The sequence below is a fragment of the Pecten maximus genome, chromosome 18, assembly GCF_902652985.1.
Source record: "Pecten maximus chromosome 18, xPecMax1.1, whole genome shotgun sequence".
Lineage (NCBI taxonomy): Eukaryota > Metazoa > Mollusca > Bivalvia > Pectinida > Pectinidae > Pecten > Pecten maximus.
Window position 1 is genome coordinate 23,374,411 of NC_047032.1, and position 21,841 is coordinate 23,396,251.

Sequence of the window (21,841 nt, forward strand, 5' to 3'; positions counted from 1 at the left end):
AACACACATCCCCTATAGTAAGGTAGTCTACCACAGTAAACACACATCCCCTATAGTAAGGTAGTGTACCACAGTAAACACACATCCCCTATAGTAAGGTAGTCTACCACGGTAAACACATATCCCCTATAGTAAGGTAGTCTACCATGATAAACACACATCCCCTATAGTAAGGTAGTCTACCACGGTAAACACACATCCCCTATAGTGAGGTAGTGTACCATGGTAAACACATATCCCCTATAGTAAGGTAGTCTACCATGGTAAACACACATCCCCTATAGTAAGGTAGTGTACCATGATAAACACACATCCCCTATAGTAAGGTAGTGTACCATGGTAAACACATATCCCCTATAGTAAGGTAGTCTACCACAGTAAACACACATCCCCTATAGTAACGTAGTCTACCATGGTAAACACACATCCCCTATAGTAACGTAGCCTACCATGGTAAACACACATCCCCTATAGTAAGGTAGTCTACCATGGTAAACACACATCCCCTATAGTAAGGTAGTGTACCACAGTAAACACACATCCCCTATAGTAAGGTAGTCTACCATGGTAAACACACATCCCCTATAGTAAGGTAGTCTACCACGGTAAACACATATCCCCTAGAGTAAGGTGGTCTACCACGGTAAACACACATCCCCTATAGTAAGGTAGTGTACCACAGTAAACACACATCCCCTATAGTAAGGTAGTCTACCATGGTAAACACACATCCCCTATAGTAAGGTAGTGTACCATGATAAACACACATCCCCTATAGTAAGGTAGTCTACCATGGTAAACACACACCCCCTATAGTAAGGTAGTGTACCACAGTAAACACACATCCCCTATAGTAAGATAGTCTACCATGGTAAACACACATCCCCTATAGTAAGGTAGTGTACCATGGTAAACACACATCCCCTATAGTAAGGTAGTCTACCATGGTAAACTGACCAGTTTCACTGTTTTACTTTATCTTCTAACTCTGAAAGGGCTCTTTTGCTTCAATGCAGGTTTCATGTGTAGAGACTTACGGTCAAGAAAATTAAGTTCTTGAAAATGTTTTGTACCTGGAATGATGAGAAATAGAAGCCTGTCTGTAGGTGTAGATGTTTGCGGCCATACACCACACTTGAGGATATGTGTTGACACTCCGTTCAAAGGAACAAACTCACTAGCCCAAGGAATCTCCATTATAAGGGGTGATTGTGGTCTTATCTGAAAGCAAGTCAAAATAAATATGCAATCATTCCTTCAGGAACATTTGATGATTTCTGAGTTTTCAATACATCATAATAATTTTTTTATTTTTAATGCAAGCATATATATGTTTGGTGCACACAAATTTTAGTGCATTATTGAAGTAAAGTGTAACAAGCATCAAGTTATACTGGCAGATAGCTACTGGCTGACTAAGAACATTTTCCTACATAGAAACAATAACAAAAGATCCAAGAGGAATCTCCATAAAAACCATAAAAAGATATCAACTAAGTATGTCACATGTAAATATAGGATACAACAAATCAAAAACACATTGATAGTTGTGGATACAAAAGGCTGCAGCAGCAAATTAAAGTCACTCAAGCATAATTGGTCACAAAGTATTTAAAAAAAAAAAATGTTTTTACTTTACGACTGGAAATTGCATACACCAACTTGACACACAAAAAGTGTTTTTGTATTGGTAATGGTACAGTATTTATTGCTTAACTTTTTCTTATGATATGTCAGTGTGCATAAAAAGTAAACAAATTAAACGCTGCAGTTTGTATGACTTGCAAAATGTTTGTTTGAAGTTTGGTAACTCATTTTTAAATAAAGTGATTAATGATCGATAAACAGCAAAAACCATTTTACTCATCCAACATATTTGATTTCAGCATGTTCTACGCAAGTGTGCTTTACTGTAGTTAATAGTACACCTATTTCTTGGTATCATGAAATTATTTTTTGATATATGTCAAGAATTTGATTTTTTTATATCAAATATTGTAATCAGAAAACAGACTTTTGAATATTTTATATCAAAACTTTGATATAAAAAAAAAAAGTTAAACAGCATCTCAGACATAGGTCGATTTAATAGCTCACCATATGATGATGGTGGGTTGAAAAGGGGGGGGGGGGATATTGTGGCAGATGTTCTTGCTAGAGGGGAAGTTCCTTTAGCTCAGTCTGTAGAGCAGTGAACAATTGAACAGAGGGTCACTGGTTCGATCCCAGATGGAGTCTCATATACACTAAAAATGTACTCCTTTCCTGTTATAATTACAGATGTATCAGCTTATTTTTGAGATAGAATTTTATGTATTGCAGCCCAAGTTTCCTCTGGCCCTGACACCAGACTTGAACATTGTGACAGAGAGATATCTGGTGTTGGAACATCTGACACCAGACTTGGACAGTATCACAGATAGGCAGATCATCTCAATGTTCAAGTCTGGTGTCAAGGCCAGAGGAAATCCATGGTAGTAGCATGTTTTCGAGAAAACATTGAATTTTCACACATTTAGTCCACGTTAGTCCAAGACTTATCAAGAACCTGACATTACATCAATCAGGAGAATCACTTTATCAACAGAAACATCAACATTTGGAGTTTGTAACCGAGATAAATTGTTATATAATTACTGCATCACAGTCAACATCACATAAAGAATTGCTTCAACAAAAACCTACTGATAGCAATGCCCAAGCAAAGGGGAGATAACTCGTATTGGAAATTTGGGATTGAAGAAAATAATGTCACAAAATAGGTCTTCGGAAGTATGGTGATTTTATCGTACTTGCAGTAAATCAATGGATGGTGGGTGACATTCATTCATTCGATAACCCTCTATGATTTACTATCTACAATACTGAAGAAATGGCTCGTAGGTAAAACGTGCCAGCTTTATCAAATTTTTACAAAGTGCTCATTTCCTTATTAATGCAAGTCCATCCATCAAAAACATATCACAATGCTAAGCAATATTCACTTTAAATAGTTAACTATACTATAATTAAGGTGTTTCCTATGATATGGACAATTTGTTGTCGGGGGAGGCAACTTTGTAAAATATAATAGCTTCAAACTCTGTGCCTGTGGACATATTTAGCATGAATTTGTTGCTTTTTATATTAGAATATGATGTTATTTAAATTATGGTCAAAAAACTCTTCTGAATCATAAGTATTTTCATAGTAATTGGATATGTACGCTTTTTATTGATTTTTTGGAAAAGTGGTGTTTTGAAGATAAAAATTTCCATATTTCAAAAATTCACTAAAAAAATCAATTTTGTTGATAAACTTGTTCTGATTGCTGTTTTACAATCAGGTGGTGATACTCTTCAAGAAAATTACTCAAAATTACTTCTAGAATTAATATATAAAAAAAAATTGCTTGGGCATTGCTACTACTGATACTGTACAAATCAGGAAATCGTATGACAATTCACTTTCATCTAAAACAATATTGTTTTTCGTCAATTATTATAGCTTTAAACAACTATGATAACGATAAATTAACATGTGCACAACCTGGGAAGTAGAGCAGCCATAACATACATACACACATTTGTAGTCGTAAGGCTAGAACAGGTGAAAGATGGAAAGGATTATTTCCATTGCAGCCCCACTCGATTTGCACTCTTCTCCTTCTAGAATATATCTTCCGGTCACTCGATTTGTAGCTCTTCTGCTTCTGGAAGATCTTCTACCTCTTCCGTCTCGAAGCTGGAAGATTTATCTTTCAAGATGGCGGCGACCATGTTTTAAGTATGAGAGTGATGAGTTTCACTAGAGAAGGATATATGACACATACATGCATGTGTTTGTGTCATAGTGTTTGAGAAATCTTAAAAACTTGTTTATTTTGGGTTATATTCTCCCTGTTTACTCAATTTACATATAACGAAATGCGATCTTCATGTGCTGACTGCAGCCGGAATACAGGGCAACGTCATCCTAACTTCGTAAGATTTAATGGTAAAATTACGTATTATGCGCTCGTCTGATCGAAGTGAAATTTTGCATGATGTTAGATAAAGGTATAATCTGTATGTTATAGAAAAAAATAATCAAAAAAAATAAATCAACGACTTCCTGGGCGTGTAAAAACCTCCCTGGACACTCATGTGCCGACCTCAGCCCTAATACAGGGCAACTTCATCGTAACTTCGTAAGATTTAATGGTAAAATTTAGTATTATGCACACATCTCATTCTGATTAAGTGAAATTTTGCATGATGTTAGATAAAGGTATAATCTGTAAGTTACAGAAAAAAATATCAAAAAATCTTCATTAACGACTTCCTGGGCGTGTAAAATACGTCCTGGACACTCAAATGCACATTCAGTGGTACATTTCCATATTATAAAATCATTTGATCGAAGTGAAATTTTGCATGGTGTTAGACAATGATGTCATTAATATGTTACAGAAAAAAATATCAAAAAATCTTCATTCGCGAAATCCTGGGCGTGCAAAATGTTCCTCGACACCCGAGTGCACGCTGCACTGCAACTTCAGAGGTGCACTTCTACTTCTACCGATTGTTGACCTCCTTCAACATTATGAAGATGCTGTCAATGATCTGCGCTATGCTTAAAGGGAAAAATAAGAAGTAGCACTAAATTATCAGGTTAAAACTATGTACATTGAGGACGAAATTAATATTTGTAGGAAGAGAGCTGGGATTTGAAGGCAGTAATAGTGTTTGCAGAGATGAGATCAGGAGGGAGTTTGTTCCATTCGGATATGGTGTTTGGAAAGAAAGATTCTTTACGACAGGTGGTGCGGCAGTGCGGGACTTGATAGGAAAAGGAGTGTGATAGTCGAGTTTGACGGTTTTGAGTGGTGAGATGATTGTCTTTGTTGATGGCAACAAGGCTGTGTGTGAAATTTTATACAGCATAGTGAGTCTGGCATCCCTACGCCTGTCTGAAAGACTACGCCAGCCTAGTCTTTGGAGCATATCGCCAACACTGGATGTGTTGTGATACCTGTGTGTCACAAAGCGGGCGGCTCGTCGTTGGACCATTTCTAGTTTGTCAATGTCGTTTTTTAGATGTGAGTCCCAAATTGTACAAGCATATTCTACTGAAGGCCGAACTAATGATTTATATGCTTGCTGTTTCACAGAAATGGAATTGATGTTTAAATTTCGTTTTAGAAAACCTAGTGTTTTGTTGGCTTTATTGCAGATGTTTTGTATGTGGGGGCCCCATTTAAGATTTTGTTGGATGGTAACTCCCAAGTACTTAGCTTTATCCACATGTTGCACTGGGTTTCTACGTTGGGTAACGGAGAGGACATTACATTTTTTAGGATGGAATGCCATTTTCCACTTAGATTCCCAGGCTGCCAGTTTGTCTAGGTCAGACTGCAATGTTTGTGCATCCCTGTCTGAGGAGACAGTGATATAAACAATAGTGTCGTCAGCGAAAAGTCTGATAGAGGAGGATAAACCTTGGGGCATGTCGTTTATATAAAATAGAAACAGACTTGGTCCAAGGACTGACCCCTGGGGTACCCCTGACTCTACTGGTACAAGTGAAGAATGTTCGCCTTCGAGGACTACTGACTGGCGTCTGTTTTCTAGAAAATTTCCAATCCAGCGGTGTGTATTACCCACAATACCATACTGTTTCAATTTGTGAGATAGGAGCTTGTGGCTGACTTTGTCGAATGCTTTCGAGAAATCAAGGATGAGGGCGTCGGTACATTTATTTTTGTCAATATTTTTTGTAATGTCTTCCACAAACTCTAGGAGTTGGGTTTCACAAGATCGAAATTGCCGAAAACCATGTTGGAAAGGGTATAAGATATTATGTTGGTCTGCGTGAGACATTATGCTGCTGACAATAATGTGCTCAAGGAGTTTGCTGCAAATACATGTTAGAGAAATAGGTCTATAATTTTCTGCATCATACTTTGAACCTTTTTTATATATAGGAGAAACATGTGCTGTACGCCAGTCAAGAGGGACTACGCCAGTATTTAGAGACTGTTGGAAAATGTGTGCCAGTATTGGAGCTATTTCTGTTGCAAGTTCTTTCAAAAATTTTGGTTTGATACTGTCTGGGCCTGGGGCCTTTGCGGGTTTAAGGTTTAGGAGGAGTTTCTTTACACCCTCTACAGTGATGGTGATGTCTTCAATGGGTGGAAATGTTGGAAGGCCCAGGTTATATTTTTGTGTGAGCTGTGCATCTGAGAAGTGTTCTGATGGTGTAAACACAGACTGAAATTGTTTGTTTAAGATGTCTGCCTTTGTTGAGGGATCAGTTATTAGTTTCCCATCGCTTTTTAAAGAGGGGACACCTGAATAGTTTGCTTTTTTGTGTTTAATGTATGTCCAGAAGCGTTTCATTGGTGAGTAGTCGTTTTCGCCAGAAGAAGAAATAGGGGGGGAGACAACATCTTCAATATATTTCCAATATGACTGCCTAATGAGTTTTTGTGTGTTGCTCTTTAGTAATTTGTATTTGTCTCTATCTTCTGTGCGTCCTGATTTTTTCATTTTTTTGTAAAGTCTAAATTTGGTGCTGATCAGGCGCTTAATTTTGGGTGTTATCCATGGGTTTCCATCTTTGCTTTTGGCGTTTCGAAAACAATATCGTGATCTGAGATACCGGGCATGATTTCTAAACGTTGGAAGAGGGTGGGTGAATTGGTGATGAGGAGATCAAGAGTGTTTTCATTTCGGGTGGGATCAGTTACCAGCTGGGTAAGTCCAGTGTCGTCTAAAAGGCTGAGGAAATCTGTATGGATAGCTTGATTAGCACAATTTGGTTTGAGTTGCATATTTTTCCAGTCAATGCCTGGGAGGTTAAAGTCTCCCCCAATGAGGAAGGAGGCATTTTGAATTTGGGTGGCACGCCTAATGGATATATCAAAACCTCGGGAACTTCTGTCGTCTGTGGTCTTAGGTTTGTAGTAGGAGCAGAGATATAGTGACGTACTGCCTACAATGTCTATCTTGGCCCAGATTATTTTGCAATCCTGAGGTGGTGCGAGGACCTCAACTTCAGAGCTGATGTATTGGTTATTTATGGCTATTAGAACTCCACCCCCATCTTTGCTAGTGTCATCCTTTTTTCTATCATTTCTATAGATGGTAAAGTCAGGAGGAAATATTTCTGCATCACCGATGTTTGGGTTTAGCCATGTTTCTGTGCCTAGGATGATGTCAGGTTTAGAACTCTCTAAGATATTGCAGAGGAGATGTTTTTTGTTTCTGATAGATTGGAAGTTGATATTGAGTACTCTGAGGGGCTTTGGTGGTGATTTTTTTCTGCCCTTGGCATTCCTATTGGGTGTTGATGAGTGGATAGGTTTGGGGGGAGATTGTGGTAATTGTGAAGAGTTGTTATTAAGCCAGGAGAGTACATCAAATCTGTTTGATGAACTAATACCATGTAGGTCGTAGTTGATGGAGCTATAATTAGGTTGGTTGCAACATAAGCAGTGCCAGCTTACCATGCTGTCATTTAAATTATCGTAGGTTTGTGTATGAATATTTTGGCAGTCCGTGTGAAACCATTGGTCACATGTTTCACAAACAATACCCCGGTGATCCCAGGTTACAGTTTTATCACATGAGCCACACATAAATTTAGAGCTGTCGTTTGCTGGTCCAGGATTTTGCTCTATGTCATTTGCTGACAGAAGGAGCAAGAGTATATAGAGAGAGGTAAGTTTACCTGATTTAAGTTTGACAGGGATGAGTTTGTTTTTGTTTCGGAGGAAACGATACAATGCTAGATTTGTACAAGTAGTTTGTATACACAGGTTGTCAGAGTATACCAGTTTATATTGGAGATGATTAGGTTGTATATCTGGTGTTGCGGGGGCGTTGTAGGTAATATACAAGGCATCTAGGACAGGGCTGCTAATGAAAGTATTGATTGATGCAACACTCACGTCATGAGGCACATCTGTAAGCGGCAAGATTATAATGATACATACCGAGAGCATGATAACTGTACTGGTAGCCATCGCACATGGATTGGTCGACTTCCGATGTAGTGAAGGGGAGGACCGGTGAAAGACAATGCACACAGTACAATATTATCACAGATGAATGATTATAGCTTCGTCCCTAGTGCGACCCTAGGGCACAAATGATAGACACACAAATGAGCAAGTGTTAGTATGATGATGAAATGTGGGAGAATGGTGGCCCCCAGTGCAAGTTTGTTTACACCGGAAGTCTGGAGCGGAAGTGCGAGAATCTCGTGGAGTTGAAGTCAACTCACCAGGTGGAGATTAACTACGGTTTTGTACAGGGTAGTATTCAAAATGAAAATATATGAGTTAGAATATTTTCCAAGTTAGTATCTGACCACAAAAATGTCAGAATACAAGAGACAATGGGCAAATTGAGGTTAGAAACACTAAAATTCCAGGTAAGTGTCGGAGCTGAGAGAAGACATCTTTCCTCCCCCGGAGCATGTGCATTTCCGTATTATGCAATCATTCGATCAAAGTGAAATTTTGTATGGTGTTAGATAATTGTCTCATAAGTATGTTACAGAAAAAAAATCAAAAAATCTTTGTTAACGAATTCCTGGGCGTGAAAAATGTCCCTGGACACTCCCTGGTCACTCTATTCTATATTAGGTACACCGGAGAACGGTGCAAATCGAGTGGGCTCCCTCGATTTTCTGTTCCAAATCAAATGAACATCAGTTTAACACGGCCCGTTGATCATATTCATTCACATGGCCTTCTGGTACAAAGCAACAACTTAGCATGTATAATGATAAAATGTCATTTTAGGTACAAACCTGTTAAAAATCTATCTCCTCCCCGGGGAACATGTGTTTTGGTTGTCGATTGTGTGCCGGGTGAAAGTTCAAAATAATTGTCGCTTAAAGCAAAGAAAAATATATGGAATACTTAAAAATTGAAGAAGAATATTTATTGTATTGTCATGACCAATAAATTATTTTGAAATAAATTCAAATGATTCAATTGTTTCGTGTAATGTTTACAAATGTTTAGTTTCGTTTCATATTTCTGAATGTTTTAAGCGATTTATAGTACAAACTGTCCTCCCCACGCGAGAGAGTTACTACACATGTGCACCAATGTCAAGTTGGTTGTTTATGTAATTTAGTTCGGGACATCATGTTGGGAATTCGGTTGTTAGCACAGATACCCAGGTGTGCCTGTCAAAATGCAATAAAAATTGGGTTCAAGGTAAGCAATAGAATTAAATATTTATCTAAAAAACGTTGAAGACGTAATTCTTCAAAATATCCAGGCACAGTTAACCTGTTCGGCCTTATTTTGGTTTACTATGAATGAGTTTCATAACTAGTAGATATACATAATATACGTGTGTATATGTATAAAGATATTAAAAAATGCAAAAAATTGAACTTAAATTATCATGTATCCACTGTAGCACCAACTTTCCTGTCATACAACTTACACGTAGAACAAGGCTTGTTAAAAGATATTTCAAAAGCTTCATATGTAGATTCCTCATTCCTCATGCATGGTCCCAAGATGTGTCAGTAAAATTTTGAATGTGATCGGAAAAAAAAGAAATGTTAGACTGCCAACTTGCATGTTGAGAGTTCGTTATCTGATTATAACAGTATCACCATTTCTTGTGAAGTACTTGGGATATATGCAGGTTCCCTTTGATCCCTATTGTACCATAGCTATAGGTGCTTAGAACGTTTATAAGTCCAAGACCGATTATAGACTAATATATAAAGAAAGGTCTGGAACTCCTCCGTCCTGCAAAAATTGGTCAATTACATTCAAAGTGTCGTCAAAATTTTACCAGAAAAGATTTTTCAATGGCGATAGTCTTAATCAAACGTTAAGATACAAATTGTAGTAACCTTTAACATGATACCAAGAAATCATACCTATAAATAGTCTATTTCTTTAAAGTGCACCATCGAAACTCTGAAAACGGATGGATTTTCTTTAGTCGGACACAATCGAGAACATTTTTTCAAACGAAAATGTCTATTCGCGACACAGAAAACGTGACGGTCTGCAATTACAGGGTTTGGTGTTAACAAATATAAGGTCAAAACAAACTTATTTACTTGTCTAACACTTCACTCCATTTCTCCTCTCGTGCTCCCCATGGTTGTTTTCTGCATCGACAGGTATCAGTGTCAAGTCGAATAAGGTTAAATGGCTTAAAGGGCTCAGCAAAGTTTGATTGCCACTTTGCCAGACTTTATTTGACAAGAGTTACAGCCCCTTGATTAACTAAAAAACATCATTTTCTGCCATTTCCATTTTCCATGCATTGACTGCAACAAACAGATTTTCTTCTAATAGAACTTGCTAAAAAGGTTGATGCCTTATATAATCAAGGGCTTAATTGCTGCCCAAGCTTTATTGCCAGACGTTATTTGATGGAGTAATGGCCCCTTAATTAACTGAAATTGTTGTTTGCAGCACTTCAATTTGCGAGCAATAACTGCAACAAAATAGGACAAATGTTAAAAGATTTTCTTCCTAAAAAGGTCAAGCTTGATTGCCACTTTTGCCAGGCTCACAGATTTGACCCCTTGATTGATTAACTGAAAACCTGTTCTTTGCTGTTTCTGTGAAAAAACTATAAGATTTGTTAACAGTTGGCTCCACAGAATTAATCTGTTTGAGCTGTAATGACATTTTAACTCCTAACCTCAAAAATATCTACCTACAATATTCAATATTTGTCAGGAAAGTGGGGGACATATAAGTTCTATAAGTTTTTAATTGTTTGTTATCACTATTTCTGAAAAACTTCTATCTTTCTTAGATTTCATATGAATGTTTTCATTGTCAATTTATTAGGGGAAAAGGATGGAAAGAATGAAAATTAGAAAAAAATCAGTCGTTACATGTATATATATGTAGAACAATAATAAAAAGACCATTCAATGCATGGCACCAAGATCCCTCTGTGATCTCTTTTTAACTGCCTGAAATATTTTTATGTAGGATATATGGTTGTGTCCTTTTCTTTTTGGGACATTTTGACAACATTTCGTAGAGTTATTCTCAAAGTAGGCCTACTAAGTCCTTATAATTATGATAAATAGCTAGTTGTGCCCTTCCGCATTTTGTTAAATTTTTTTAGGGGCCGCGGTGGCCGAGTGGTTAAGGTGTACCGACACTTTATCACTAGCCCTCCACCACTGGGTTGCGAGTTCGAAACCTACGTGGGGCAGTTGCCAGGTACTGACCGTTGGCCGGTGGTTTTTCTCCGGGTACTCCGGCTTTCCTCCACCTCCAAAACCTGGCACGTCCTTAAATGACCCTGGCTGTTAATAGGACGTTAAACAAAAAAAAAAAAAAAAAACTAAATTGTTAAATTTCAACTCAATATCTTACAGTTGTGCCCCTTTCTGTAAAAAAACAAGTGGCCATCTTGGATTTTGGCAGAAAGTTTGCTATACCTATTTCTTGATAACTACTTGATGAATCACTTTCAAATTTCATATGTAGGGTTCGTTTGGTGCCTAGTTGTGAATTGTGCCTTTTTTGGATTGAAAAGAAGAATTTGCCACTGAAAAATTCCCAATTTTGAAGTCACTTTTGAATGATTAAGTATGTTTTATATACAAAAACCTATATTAAGGCAATTTTGAAAAATAAAAAACAGCAACAGATAACAAAATTATAAATAAAAAATAATATAAAGGCAATATTATTAATTAAAGAAAAACTGAAATTTGTATGAATTTCGATTTTTTTGTTTTTCCAAATGTCACATTTTGTCGCTTAGAAATGGACCCTGGACCCAGTTGGAAAATTGTAGGAAAATCCCTGACAACACACAGCATTCTTCGATTTTGGCACAAATTGCTTTTTATCGCTCTTTCTTGACACCTGCTGGATGCATGGATCTTTCTAAAATTTTGTATTTAGGATAACTTTTTAAGATCCATCACATAAAAAAGTGATCAAATAATCTATCGATGATGGGAGAAATCTCTTGTTTTAACTAAACTTTACAGAAATATTAAAGGGACCGTGTGTAGATATGCATGCCACTGATTTTTTAATTAAAATTTTGATGACGGTGGTAACTGATCACTAGGATTTTCAGAAATGGGGGCATGCACAGAGTATCTTATATATATATTACTGGGGGTAATTAGTTATCCTCTGAATAACAGTTCCAGTTGTCCTTTGACTCATGGGAATTTTGGGGAAGTATTAGTCAGACATCCTGCCGACTGCAGTTCTAGTTGAATTTTGTTATGTTTACAAAACAGATCAACAAACACAAAAGTCAGAATCTACTGAGCGGCCAAATTCTACAGAGAATTCCATCACATCTTCCTGTTGTCAGCTGTTCAAGTAATATAATCAAGGTAATTAAAACTATATGCCATTAATTACAGAATTACTATAGTGGTCCTTTCAACCTATAACTTTTATATGCTTTGTACAATATTATATATATAATGTCCATCAGGAGTTGGGACGAGTAAGTCTAGGTATGGATCGGACCATTTATTACCATTTTAAGAATATTTAAGGGTCTTTTGTTATTAGTCCCATCTTACACTTTTGTAACCCCAAAGTTTGTCAGCACATGCACAGCTAGTAGCTTCATTCCTAAAGCTTCATACAATGATGAAGAACCTGGTAGTGGACAGTATGTTTGTTCACCCTGTGTAATTTGTTATCTATGAGAATTTTTATAACCAGCTATGGCTGATGAGAGTTAATATAATGTCTTACTTAATTTGAATTCTCAACCCTATAAATTCTCAACACTATAAATTTAGTACAGTGCCTATCATACAAAGTATAAGTCAATGTTAAAAGCCTACTCATCCTGAATGGCTATATAATCAATCAGTAATCAGATTTCAATAAAATTTTGAGAAAAGATCAGGGTGTGCATGACCATCTCAAAGGAGACAGCGTGGCCATGGGTCCAAAGCTAGAAATTTTGATTCAGAATACACATATCAATAAATAAAGTATACTTAATCAATCCAGTTTGCATACATATGTGTAGGTTGCTTTTTATGCAAGTATGTGTATGTGTGTAACACATGACCAATGAAGAAGAAACAATGACTACGATTAAGTTCCTGATATTTTATTTTCATTTTGATTTTTCAGACAGAAGAACAAGTACCAAATGCAGATACAGAGGAGTTTCATAACATTTCATTTTTCAGGAAAGTCAAACATGCTTTTGGATTTGACAGAGATTTAAAAGTACCATATAAGGTATGAGATTTACTTACGTTGATTACTTGATGTATCTAGATTAAACTTCTGACAATCATACATATCACCCAGTTCAGTAATTAAAGATATACATTATTTCTTTCATCTTGTAGTTAAATATCAATACACTGTAATCAACTTTTTCACATGTGATTTATATATTACTTCAATGAATTTCACAATTGAAACAAAAGTATGTCAATTAATTTAATTAAGACAAGGAAATTAACACCAATTTATAACCAATAGAATCTTTTTTTTTAGGTCATCTGACCCAAAGGGTCAGGATGACCTATAGTCATCGTGCTTCGTCCGTCGTCGTGCGCCGTCCGCCGTGCGCCGTCCGTAAACTTTTTCTTTCAAAACGCTACTCCTCCTTAACGCTTGGGTGGATTACTTCCAAATTTGGTTTGAAGCATCATTGGGGGAGGGCAATCATATTTTATATAAATGAGGCTGGTCTGACCCCTGGGGCCAGAAGGGCGGGGCCCCAAAAAGGGAACTTAGGTGAATATTGCTATAAAATCCTACTCCTCCTTTACCCTTGGGTGGATTACAACTAAATTTGGTGTGAAACATCATTGGGGGAGGGCGGTCATATTTTATATAAATGAAGTTGGTGTGACCCCTGGGGCCTGAGGGGCGGGGCCCCAAAAGGGGAACTTTGATGAAATTTTGCTATAAAATCCTACTCCTCCTTAACCCTTTAGTGGATTTCAACCAGATATGTTGTGAAACATCATTTGGGGAGGGCAGTCATATTTTATATAAATGAGGCTGGTGTGACCACTAGGGCCTGAGGGGCGGGGCCCCAAATGGGGAACTTTGATGAAATTTTGCTATAAAATCCTACTCCTCCTTAACCCTTTAGTGGATTTCAACCAGATATGTTGTGAAACATCATTTGGGGAGGGCAGTCATATTTTATATAAATGAGGCTGGTGTGACCCCTGGGGCCTGAGGGGTGGGGCCCCAAATGGGGAACTTTGATGAAATTTTGCTATAAAATCCTACTCCTCCTTAACCCTTTAGTAGATTTCAACCAGATATGTTGTGAAACATCATTGGGGGAGGGTGGTCATATTTTATATAAATGAGGCTGGTGTGAGCCCTGGGGCCAGAGTGACGGGCCTAAAAAAGGGAACTTTGATGAAATTTTGCTATAAAATCCTACTCGTCCTTAACCCTTTGGTGGATTTCAACCAGATATTGTGTGAAACATCATTGGTGGAGGGTGGTCATATTTTATATAAATGAGGCTGGTGTGGCCCCTGGGGCCAGAGGGGCAGGGCCCCAAAAGGGGAACTTTGGTGAATATTTGCTATAAATCCTACTTCTCTCTAACCCTTGGGTGGATTAATACGAAATATGGTGTGAAACATCCTTTGGGAAGGGTGGTCATATTTTATATAAACGAGGCTAGTGTGACCCCTGGGGCCTGAGGGGCAGGGCCCCAAAATGGGAACTTTGGTGAATATTTGCTGTTAAATCCTAATCCTCCCTAACCTTTTGGTGGATTACAACCAAATTTGATGTGAAACATAAGGTGACGGCAATCATAGTTTTTAATGAGACAGGTTTGACCCCTGGGGAAAAAAAGATGGGGCAAAAGGAGCGCTTAGGTTAAACATTTCTTAAAAATGCAATTCCTCCTTAATGCCTGAATTGATTACAACCATATTTTGTATGAAACATCATTGGGGAAAGGCAATCCTAATTGATATAAATGAGTCTTGTCTGACCCATTGGGACAGAGGGGCATGCCCCAAAAATGGGAACTTGGCTAAAATTTTGCTTTATGATGCTGCTCTTCCTGGACAAGCTAAATGGATAAAAACCAAATTTGATCTAAAACATAACTGGCTGTGATAAATAATTTATGGTAATAATGCTGGATTGGGGTGTGTGTCCCTGCTGTAAGTGTAAGTGTTTGTCAGATGACCGTTAAGGCCCATGGGCCTCTTGTTTTTTTTTAAAGTCTAGATCTACCCCAAAATCAACCTTGCATTGGGGTACACGTTTGTATTTTTAGGTCATCTGACCCAAAGGGTCAGGATGACCTATAGTCATCGTGCTTCGTCCGTCGCCGTCCGCCGTGCGCCGTGCGCCGTCCGTAAACTTTTTCTTTCAAAACGCTACTCCTCCTTAACGCTTGGGTGGATTACTTCCAAATTTGGTTTGAAGCATCATTGGGGGAGGGCAATCATATTTTATATAAATGAGGCTGGTCTGACCCCTGGGGCCAGAAGGGCGGGGCCCCAAAAAGGGAACTTAGGTGAATATTGCTATAAAATCCTACTCCTCCTTTACCCTTGGGTGGATTACAACTAAATTTGGTGTGAAACATCATTAGGGGAGGGCGGTCATATTTTATATAAATGAAGTTGGTGTGACCCTTGGGGCCTGAGGGACGGGGCCCCAAAAGGGGAACTTTGATGAAATTTTGCTATAAAATCCTACTCCTCCTTAACCCTTTAGTGGATTTCAACCAGATATGTTGTGAAACATCATTTGGGGAGGGCGGTCATATTTTATATAAATGAGGCTGGTGTGACCACTAGGGCCTGAGGGGCGGGGCCCCAAATGGGGAACTTTGATGAAATTTTGCTATAAAATCCTACTCCTCCTTTACCCTTGGGTGGATTACAACTAAATTTGGTGTGAAACATCATTAGGGGAGGGCGGTCATATTTTATATAAATGAAGTTGGTGTGACCCTTGGGGCCTGAGGGACGGGGCCCCAAAAGGGGAACTTTGATGAAATTTTGCTATAAAATCCTACTCCTCCTTAACCCTTTAGTGGATTTCAACCAGATATGTTGTGAAACATCATTTGGGGAGGGCGGTCATATTTTATATAAATGAGGCTGGTGTGAGCCCTGGGGCCAGAGTGACGGGCCCAAAAAAGGGAACTTTGATGAAATTTTGCTATAAAATCCTACTCGTCCTTAACCCTTTGGTGGATTTCAACCAGATATTGTGTGAAACATCATTGGTGGAGGGTGGTCATATTTTATATAAATGAGGCTGGTGTGGCCCCTGGGGCCAGAGGGGCAGGGCCCCAAAAGGGGAACTTGGATGAAATTTTGCTATAAAATCCTACTCTTCCTAACACCCATAGTGAATTATTACCAAATTTGGTGTGAAACATCATTGGAGGAGGACAATCATATTTTATATAAATGAGGCTGGTTTGACCCCTAGGGCCAGAGGGGCGGGGCCCCAAAAGGGGAACTTTGGTGAATTTTTGCTATAAATCCTACTTCTCTCTAACCCTTGGGTGGATTAATACGAAATATGGTGTGAAACATCCTTTGGGAAGGGTGGTCATATTTTATATAAACGAGGCTAGTGTGACCCCTGGGGCCTGAGGGGCAGGGCCCCAAAAGGGGAACTTTGGTGAATATTTGCTGTTAAATCCTAATCCTCCCTAACCTTTTGGTGGATTACAACCAAATTTGATGTGAAACATAAGGTGACGGCAATCATATTTTTTAATGAGACAGGTTTGACCCCTGGGGAAAAAAAGATGGGGCAAAAGGAGTGCTTAGGTTAAACATTTCTTAAAAATGCAATTCCTCCTTAATGCCTGAATTGATTACAACCATATTTAGTATGAAACATCATTGGGGAAAGGCAATCCTAATTGATATAAATGAGTCTTGTCTGACCCATTGGGACAGAGGGGCATGCCCCAAAAATGGGAACTTGGCTAAAATTTTGCTTTATGATGCTGCTCTTCCTGGACAAGCTAAATGGATAAAAACCAAATTTGATCTAAAACATAACTGGCTGCGATAAATAATTTATGGTAATAATGCTGGATTGGGGTGTGTGTCCCTGCTGTAAGTGTAAGTGTTTGTCAGATGACCGTTAAGGCCCATGGGCCTCTTGTTTTTGTTTTTTGTCCTGCCCTAATCGGAGTCAGGAAAATAAGCATGATTACTTATATAATTACTAGACCAACTACGAAGTATAGAATTAGAAGTGGAAATCTAGTTATTGGATAATATACGTGGGGTGAATGACTATTTCGCAAGACCAGCTTCACACTTAAGATACCTGGAAATTGTGAAAGAAATAAAGTGTGATACTGAAGTGAAGTAGGTCATGGTGATGATATATATAGTGCTATAGTAAAGTAGGTCATGGTGAGGATGACATAAAGTGTCATAATAAAGTTGGCCATTGTGTTCTAGGCCTATTTAGTGTTTCATCAAAGTTAAATATCACAAATTTGTAAAGTGGATATCACGAAAATTAATAGCTGGAAAATAAATCTGGTTTACCGTAGTAAGAGTTCAATTTTACAGGTTCGATACAGTCACCATTTTGATATGATTTAATTGAATAAAGTTTCTCACTTCTAAAACATTATATTTCTTTTTCAGCATATAGAATTAGCAGCATATAGAATCTGGTTGTGTATATCCGACCATACAGATCATGGTCAGTTTATTGAAGGTGGGTATACGTATGTCCTTATATTTTACTGTACTCTAATGGTACAAAGGCCATCACACAAGATGTATGTTCATTTTGTAATATCTCTCTCTGTCTGATGTCTGCCCCTGTACTTCAATCTATTTGCACAATGTACAAACAAAACCTATCATCATATATCCAAGTCATGAATGTGTTGTTAATCATAGTTTTCTCAAGTTGATGGATTGAATAGGTCAGTCAAAATACATGTTCATGTTGCTATGTAATTATATAAATAGCAGTTTAGTTTTAATTCAGTTAAGAATTCTGATCATACTGAAAAATATTTGTTGTTTTACTCTAAATGCAAAATGTACCAATTAAACTTATACAACTTTACACTTTTTCTCCATATAAACAACTGGGTACTGCGTTTTCACCCAGAAGTACCTGACTGGGTTGTTGTTAAGGTTTCCCGTAATACATGACCTTGACCTTTTTATTTTTCAGCTCTCGGTCTACCTGATACATTTAATACCTGGTTCCTAGTAAATGAGCTACATATTTGGTAAGTCAGTGGGTTACGACCACATGAAATGCTGATAATTCTTGTCTTTTGAGGAACAACCATTGTCAGATACCTGCGGTTGATTGCACACCACTATGCTACACTTACCAACCGTGAGGCGCAACTCGATGAAAAATCTTCATTTTGATTTAAGGGTATTTGATTGGTTCCATCACATTTTTCTACAGGAATTTCAGTCAATCAGATTGAAGGTATCATATGCTTTATAGAAGCTGCATATCAACAACATTGGTGGCTTGTGATCTTGAAATCGTGCTCCAGAAATTCATCATCATTGGGTTTCAACCATTTCAGTAGAATATTATTGATACCCTTTTGTCTAACAGAGATGTCTTCCGATCAATTAAAACAGATCTTAGTGATGGAAAGCCAGTTATCAGGAATTTCAGCAAATTTGAACACTGACAATTCGTTGTTCAATTTCGATATTATATATTTGTTTATTGATGCATAAATGACATTCTGCCACACCTGGGCTGTTCCTAATATCTCCACAATATTGCTGTAATAGATTATAATCATTTTAAAACACCTGGGGACTATTGCCGCCACTATATGATTGTCACAAAATCATGTCTCCATAGACCCTCATATTCTTGCATGCAATCTTTGATATTTTCCCCTCTAAACTGAAGAGTTCTTATTCTGAAAGAGTATGTAATATTGATTGCTTTCTATTTATAAATTAATGTCATTGAAATGACAATTTTTCACTGAGTTGACCAATTGGTGTTTAGCGAGTGTAGTGTAGTGGAATCAACCGTGGGTATACCATGATTAGCAACAACACAACTAATATGACTCGTCAATATAGTCAATATTTTCATATCTTTATCTGATTTTAAAATTTTTATTTAAGGGAGAGAATCACTTCACTTCTCTACTGTACACAGGCTAGGCCTTGTTAAGGGAGAGAGTGTCCCATCACTTCTCTACTGTACACAGGCCTTATTAAGGGAGAGAGTGTCCCATAACTTCTCTACTGTACACAGGCCTTATTAAGGGAGAGAGTGTCCCATCACTTCTCTACTGTACACAGGCCTTGTTAAGGGAGAGTGTCCCATCACTTCTCTACTGTACACAGGCCTTGTTAAGGGAGAGAGTGTCCCATCACTTCTCTACTGTACACAGGCCTTGTTAAGGGAGAGAGTGTCCCATCACTTCTCTACTGTACAAAGGTCTTGTTAAGGGAGAGTGTCCCATCACTTCTCTACTGTACACAGGCCTTGTTAAGGGAGAGTGTGTCCCATCACTTCTCTACTGTACACAGGCCTTGTTATTCTACTGTACACAGGCCTTGTTATTCTACTGTACACAGGCCTTGTTAAGGGAGAGTACAGGCCTGTTATTCTACTGTACACAGGCCTTGTTAAGGGAGAGTGTCCCATCACTTCTCTACTGTACACAGGCCTTGTTAAGGGAGAGTGTGTCCCATCACTTCTCTACTGTACACAGGCCTTGTTATTCTACTGTACACAGGCCTTGTTAAGGGAGAGAATGTCCCATCACTTCTCTACTGAACACAGGCCTTGTTAAGGGAGAGTGTCCCATCACTTCTCTACTGTACACAGGCCTTGTTAAGGGAGAGTGTCCCATCACTTCTCTACTGTACACAGGCCTTGTTAAGGGAGAGAGTGTCCCATCACTTCTCTACTGTACACAGGCCTTGTTAAGGGATAGAGTGTCCCATCACTTCTCTACTGTTCACAGGCCTTGTTAAGGGAGAGAGTGTCCCATCACTTCTCTACTGTTCACAGGCCTTGTTAAGGGAGAGAGTGTCCCATCACTTCTCTACTGTACACAGGCCTTGTTAAGGGAGAGTGTCCCATCACTTCTCTACTGTACACAGGCCTTGTTAAGGGATAGAGTGTCCCATCACTTCTCTACTGTACACAGGCCTTGTTAAGGGAGAGTGTCCATCACTTCTCTACTGTACACAGGCCTTGTTAAGGGAGAGAGTGTCCCATCACTTCTCTACTGTACACAGGCCTTGTTAAGGGAGAGTGTCCCATCACTTCTCTACTGTACACAGGCCTTGTTAAGGGAGAGAGTGTCCCATCACTTCTCTACTGTACACAGGCCTTGTTAAGGGAGAGTGTCCCATCACTTCTCTACTGTACACAGGCCTTGTTAAGGGAGAGAGTGTCCCATCACTTCTCTACTGTACACAGGCCTTGTTAAGGGAGAGTGTCCCATCACTTCTCTACTGTACACAGGCCTTGTTAAGGGAGAGTGTCCCATCACTTCTCTACTGTACACAGGCCTTGTTAAGGGAGAGTGTCCCATCACTTCTCTACTGTACACAGGCCTTGTTAAGGGAGAGAGTGTCCCATCACTTCTCTACTGTACACAGGCCTTGTTAAGGGAGAGAGTGTCCCATCATTTCTCTACTGTACACAGGCCTTGTTAAGGGATTACACAGGCCTTGTTAAGGGAGAGAGTGTCGCATCACTTCTCTACTGTACACAGGCCTTGTTAAGGGAGAGTCTCCATCACTTCTCTACTGTACACAGGCCTTGTTAAGGTAGAGTGTCCCATCACTTCTCTACTGTACACAGGCCTTGTTAAGGGAGAGTGTCCCATCACTTCTCTACTGTACAGGCCTTGTTAAGGGAGTGTCCCATCACTTCTCTACTGTACACAGGCCTTGTTAAGGGAGAGAGTGTCCCATCACTTCTCTACTGTACACAGGCCTTGTTAAGGGAGAGTGTCCCATCACTTCTCTACTGTACACAGGCCTTGTTAAGGGAGAGTGTCCCATCACTTCTCTACTGTACACAGGCCTTGTTAAGGGAGAGTGTCCCATCACTTCTCTACTGTACACAGGCCTTGTTAAGGGAGAGAGTGTCCCATCACTTCTCTACTGTACACAGGCCTTGTTAAGGGAGAGTGTCCCATCACTTCTCTACTGTACACAGGCCTTGTTAAGGGAGAGTGTCCCATCACTTCTTTACTGTACACAGGCCTTGTTAAGGGAGAGAGTGTCCCATCATTTCTCTACTGTACACAGGCCTTGTTAAGGGATTACACAGGCCTTGTTAAGGGAGAGAGTGTCGCATCACTTCTCTACTGTACACAGGCCTTGTTAAGGGAGAGTCTCCATCACTTCTCTACTGTACACAGGCCTTGTTAAGGTAGAGTGTCCCATCACTTCTCTACTGTTCACAGGCTTGTTAAGGGAGAGTGTCACATCACTTCTCTACTGTACACAGGTCTTGTTAAGGGAGAGTGTCCCATCACTTCTCTACTGTACACAGGCCTTGTTAAGGGAGAGTGTCCCATCACTTCTCTACTGTACAGGCCTTGTTAAGGGAGTGTCCCATCACTTCTCTACTGTACACAGGCCTTGTTAAGGGAGAGTATCACGTCACTTCTCTACTGTACACAGGCCTTGTTAAGGGAGAGAGCGTCCCATCACTTCTCTACTGTACACAGGCCTTGTTAAGGGAGAGTCTCCATCACTTCTCTACTGTACACAGGCCTTGTTACGGGAGAGAGTGTCCCATCACTTCTCTACTTTACACAGGCCTTGTTAAGGGAGAGTGTCCCATCAATTCTCTACTGTACACAGGCCTTGTTAAGGGAGAGTCTCCATCACTTCTCTACTGTACACAGGCCTT

General features: G+C 39.0%; 2 protein-coding genes across 3 annotated transcripts in view; one reads left to right on the forward strand and one right to left on the reverse strand.

Annotated features, from left to right (window-relative positions):
• The window catches only part of LOC117316711 (lipid droplet-associated hydrolase-like), a 32,108-nt gene extending 23,249 nt beyond the window's left edge, over window positions 1-8,859 (reverse strand). Inside the window, exons 1-2 of the mRNA XM_033871463.1 lie at window positions 8,779-8,859; window positions 1,074-1,221 (exon numbers count right to left, since the gene is read on the reverse strand). Coding sequence (XP_033727354.1) covers window positions 1,074-1,197 — 124 coding nt within the window. The 5' untranslated portion in view covers window positions 1,198-1,221; window positions 8,779-8,859. The remainder of the gene's footprint in view (window positions 1-1,073; window positions 1,222-8,778) is intronic.
• Window positions 8,860-9,055: 196 nt separating this feature from the next.
• LOC117316833 (ubiquinol-cytochrome-c reductase complex assembly factor 1-like) overlaps window positions 9,056-21,841 on the forward strand; it is a 36,874-nt gene continuing 24,088 nt past the window's right edge. Inside the window, exons 1-5 of one of the 2 annotated variants that reach the window (XM_033871613.1) lie at window positions 9,056-9,193; window positions 12,235-12,333; window positions 13,097-13,207; window positions 17,599-17,671; window positions 18,143-18,200. In XM_033871613.1, the coding sequence (XP_033727504.1) occupies window positions 9,122-9,193; window positions 12,235-12,333; window positions 13,097-13,207; window positions 17,599-17,671; window positions 18,143-18,200 (413 nt within the window). In that variant the 5' untranslated portion in view covers window positions 9,056-9,121. The remainder of the gene's footprint in view (window positions 9,194-12,234; window positions 12,334-13,096; window positions 13,208-17,598; window positions 17,672-18,142; window positions 18,201-21,841) is intronic. The other variant, XM_033871614.1, reaches the window with a different exon arrangement.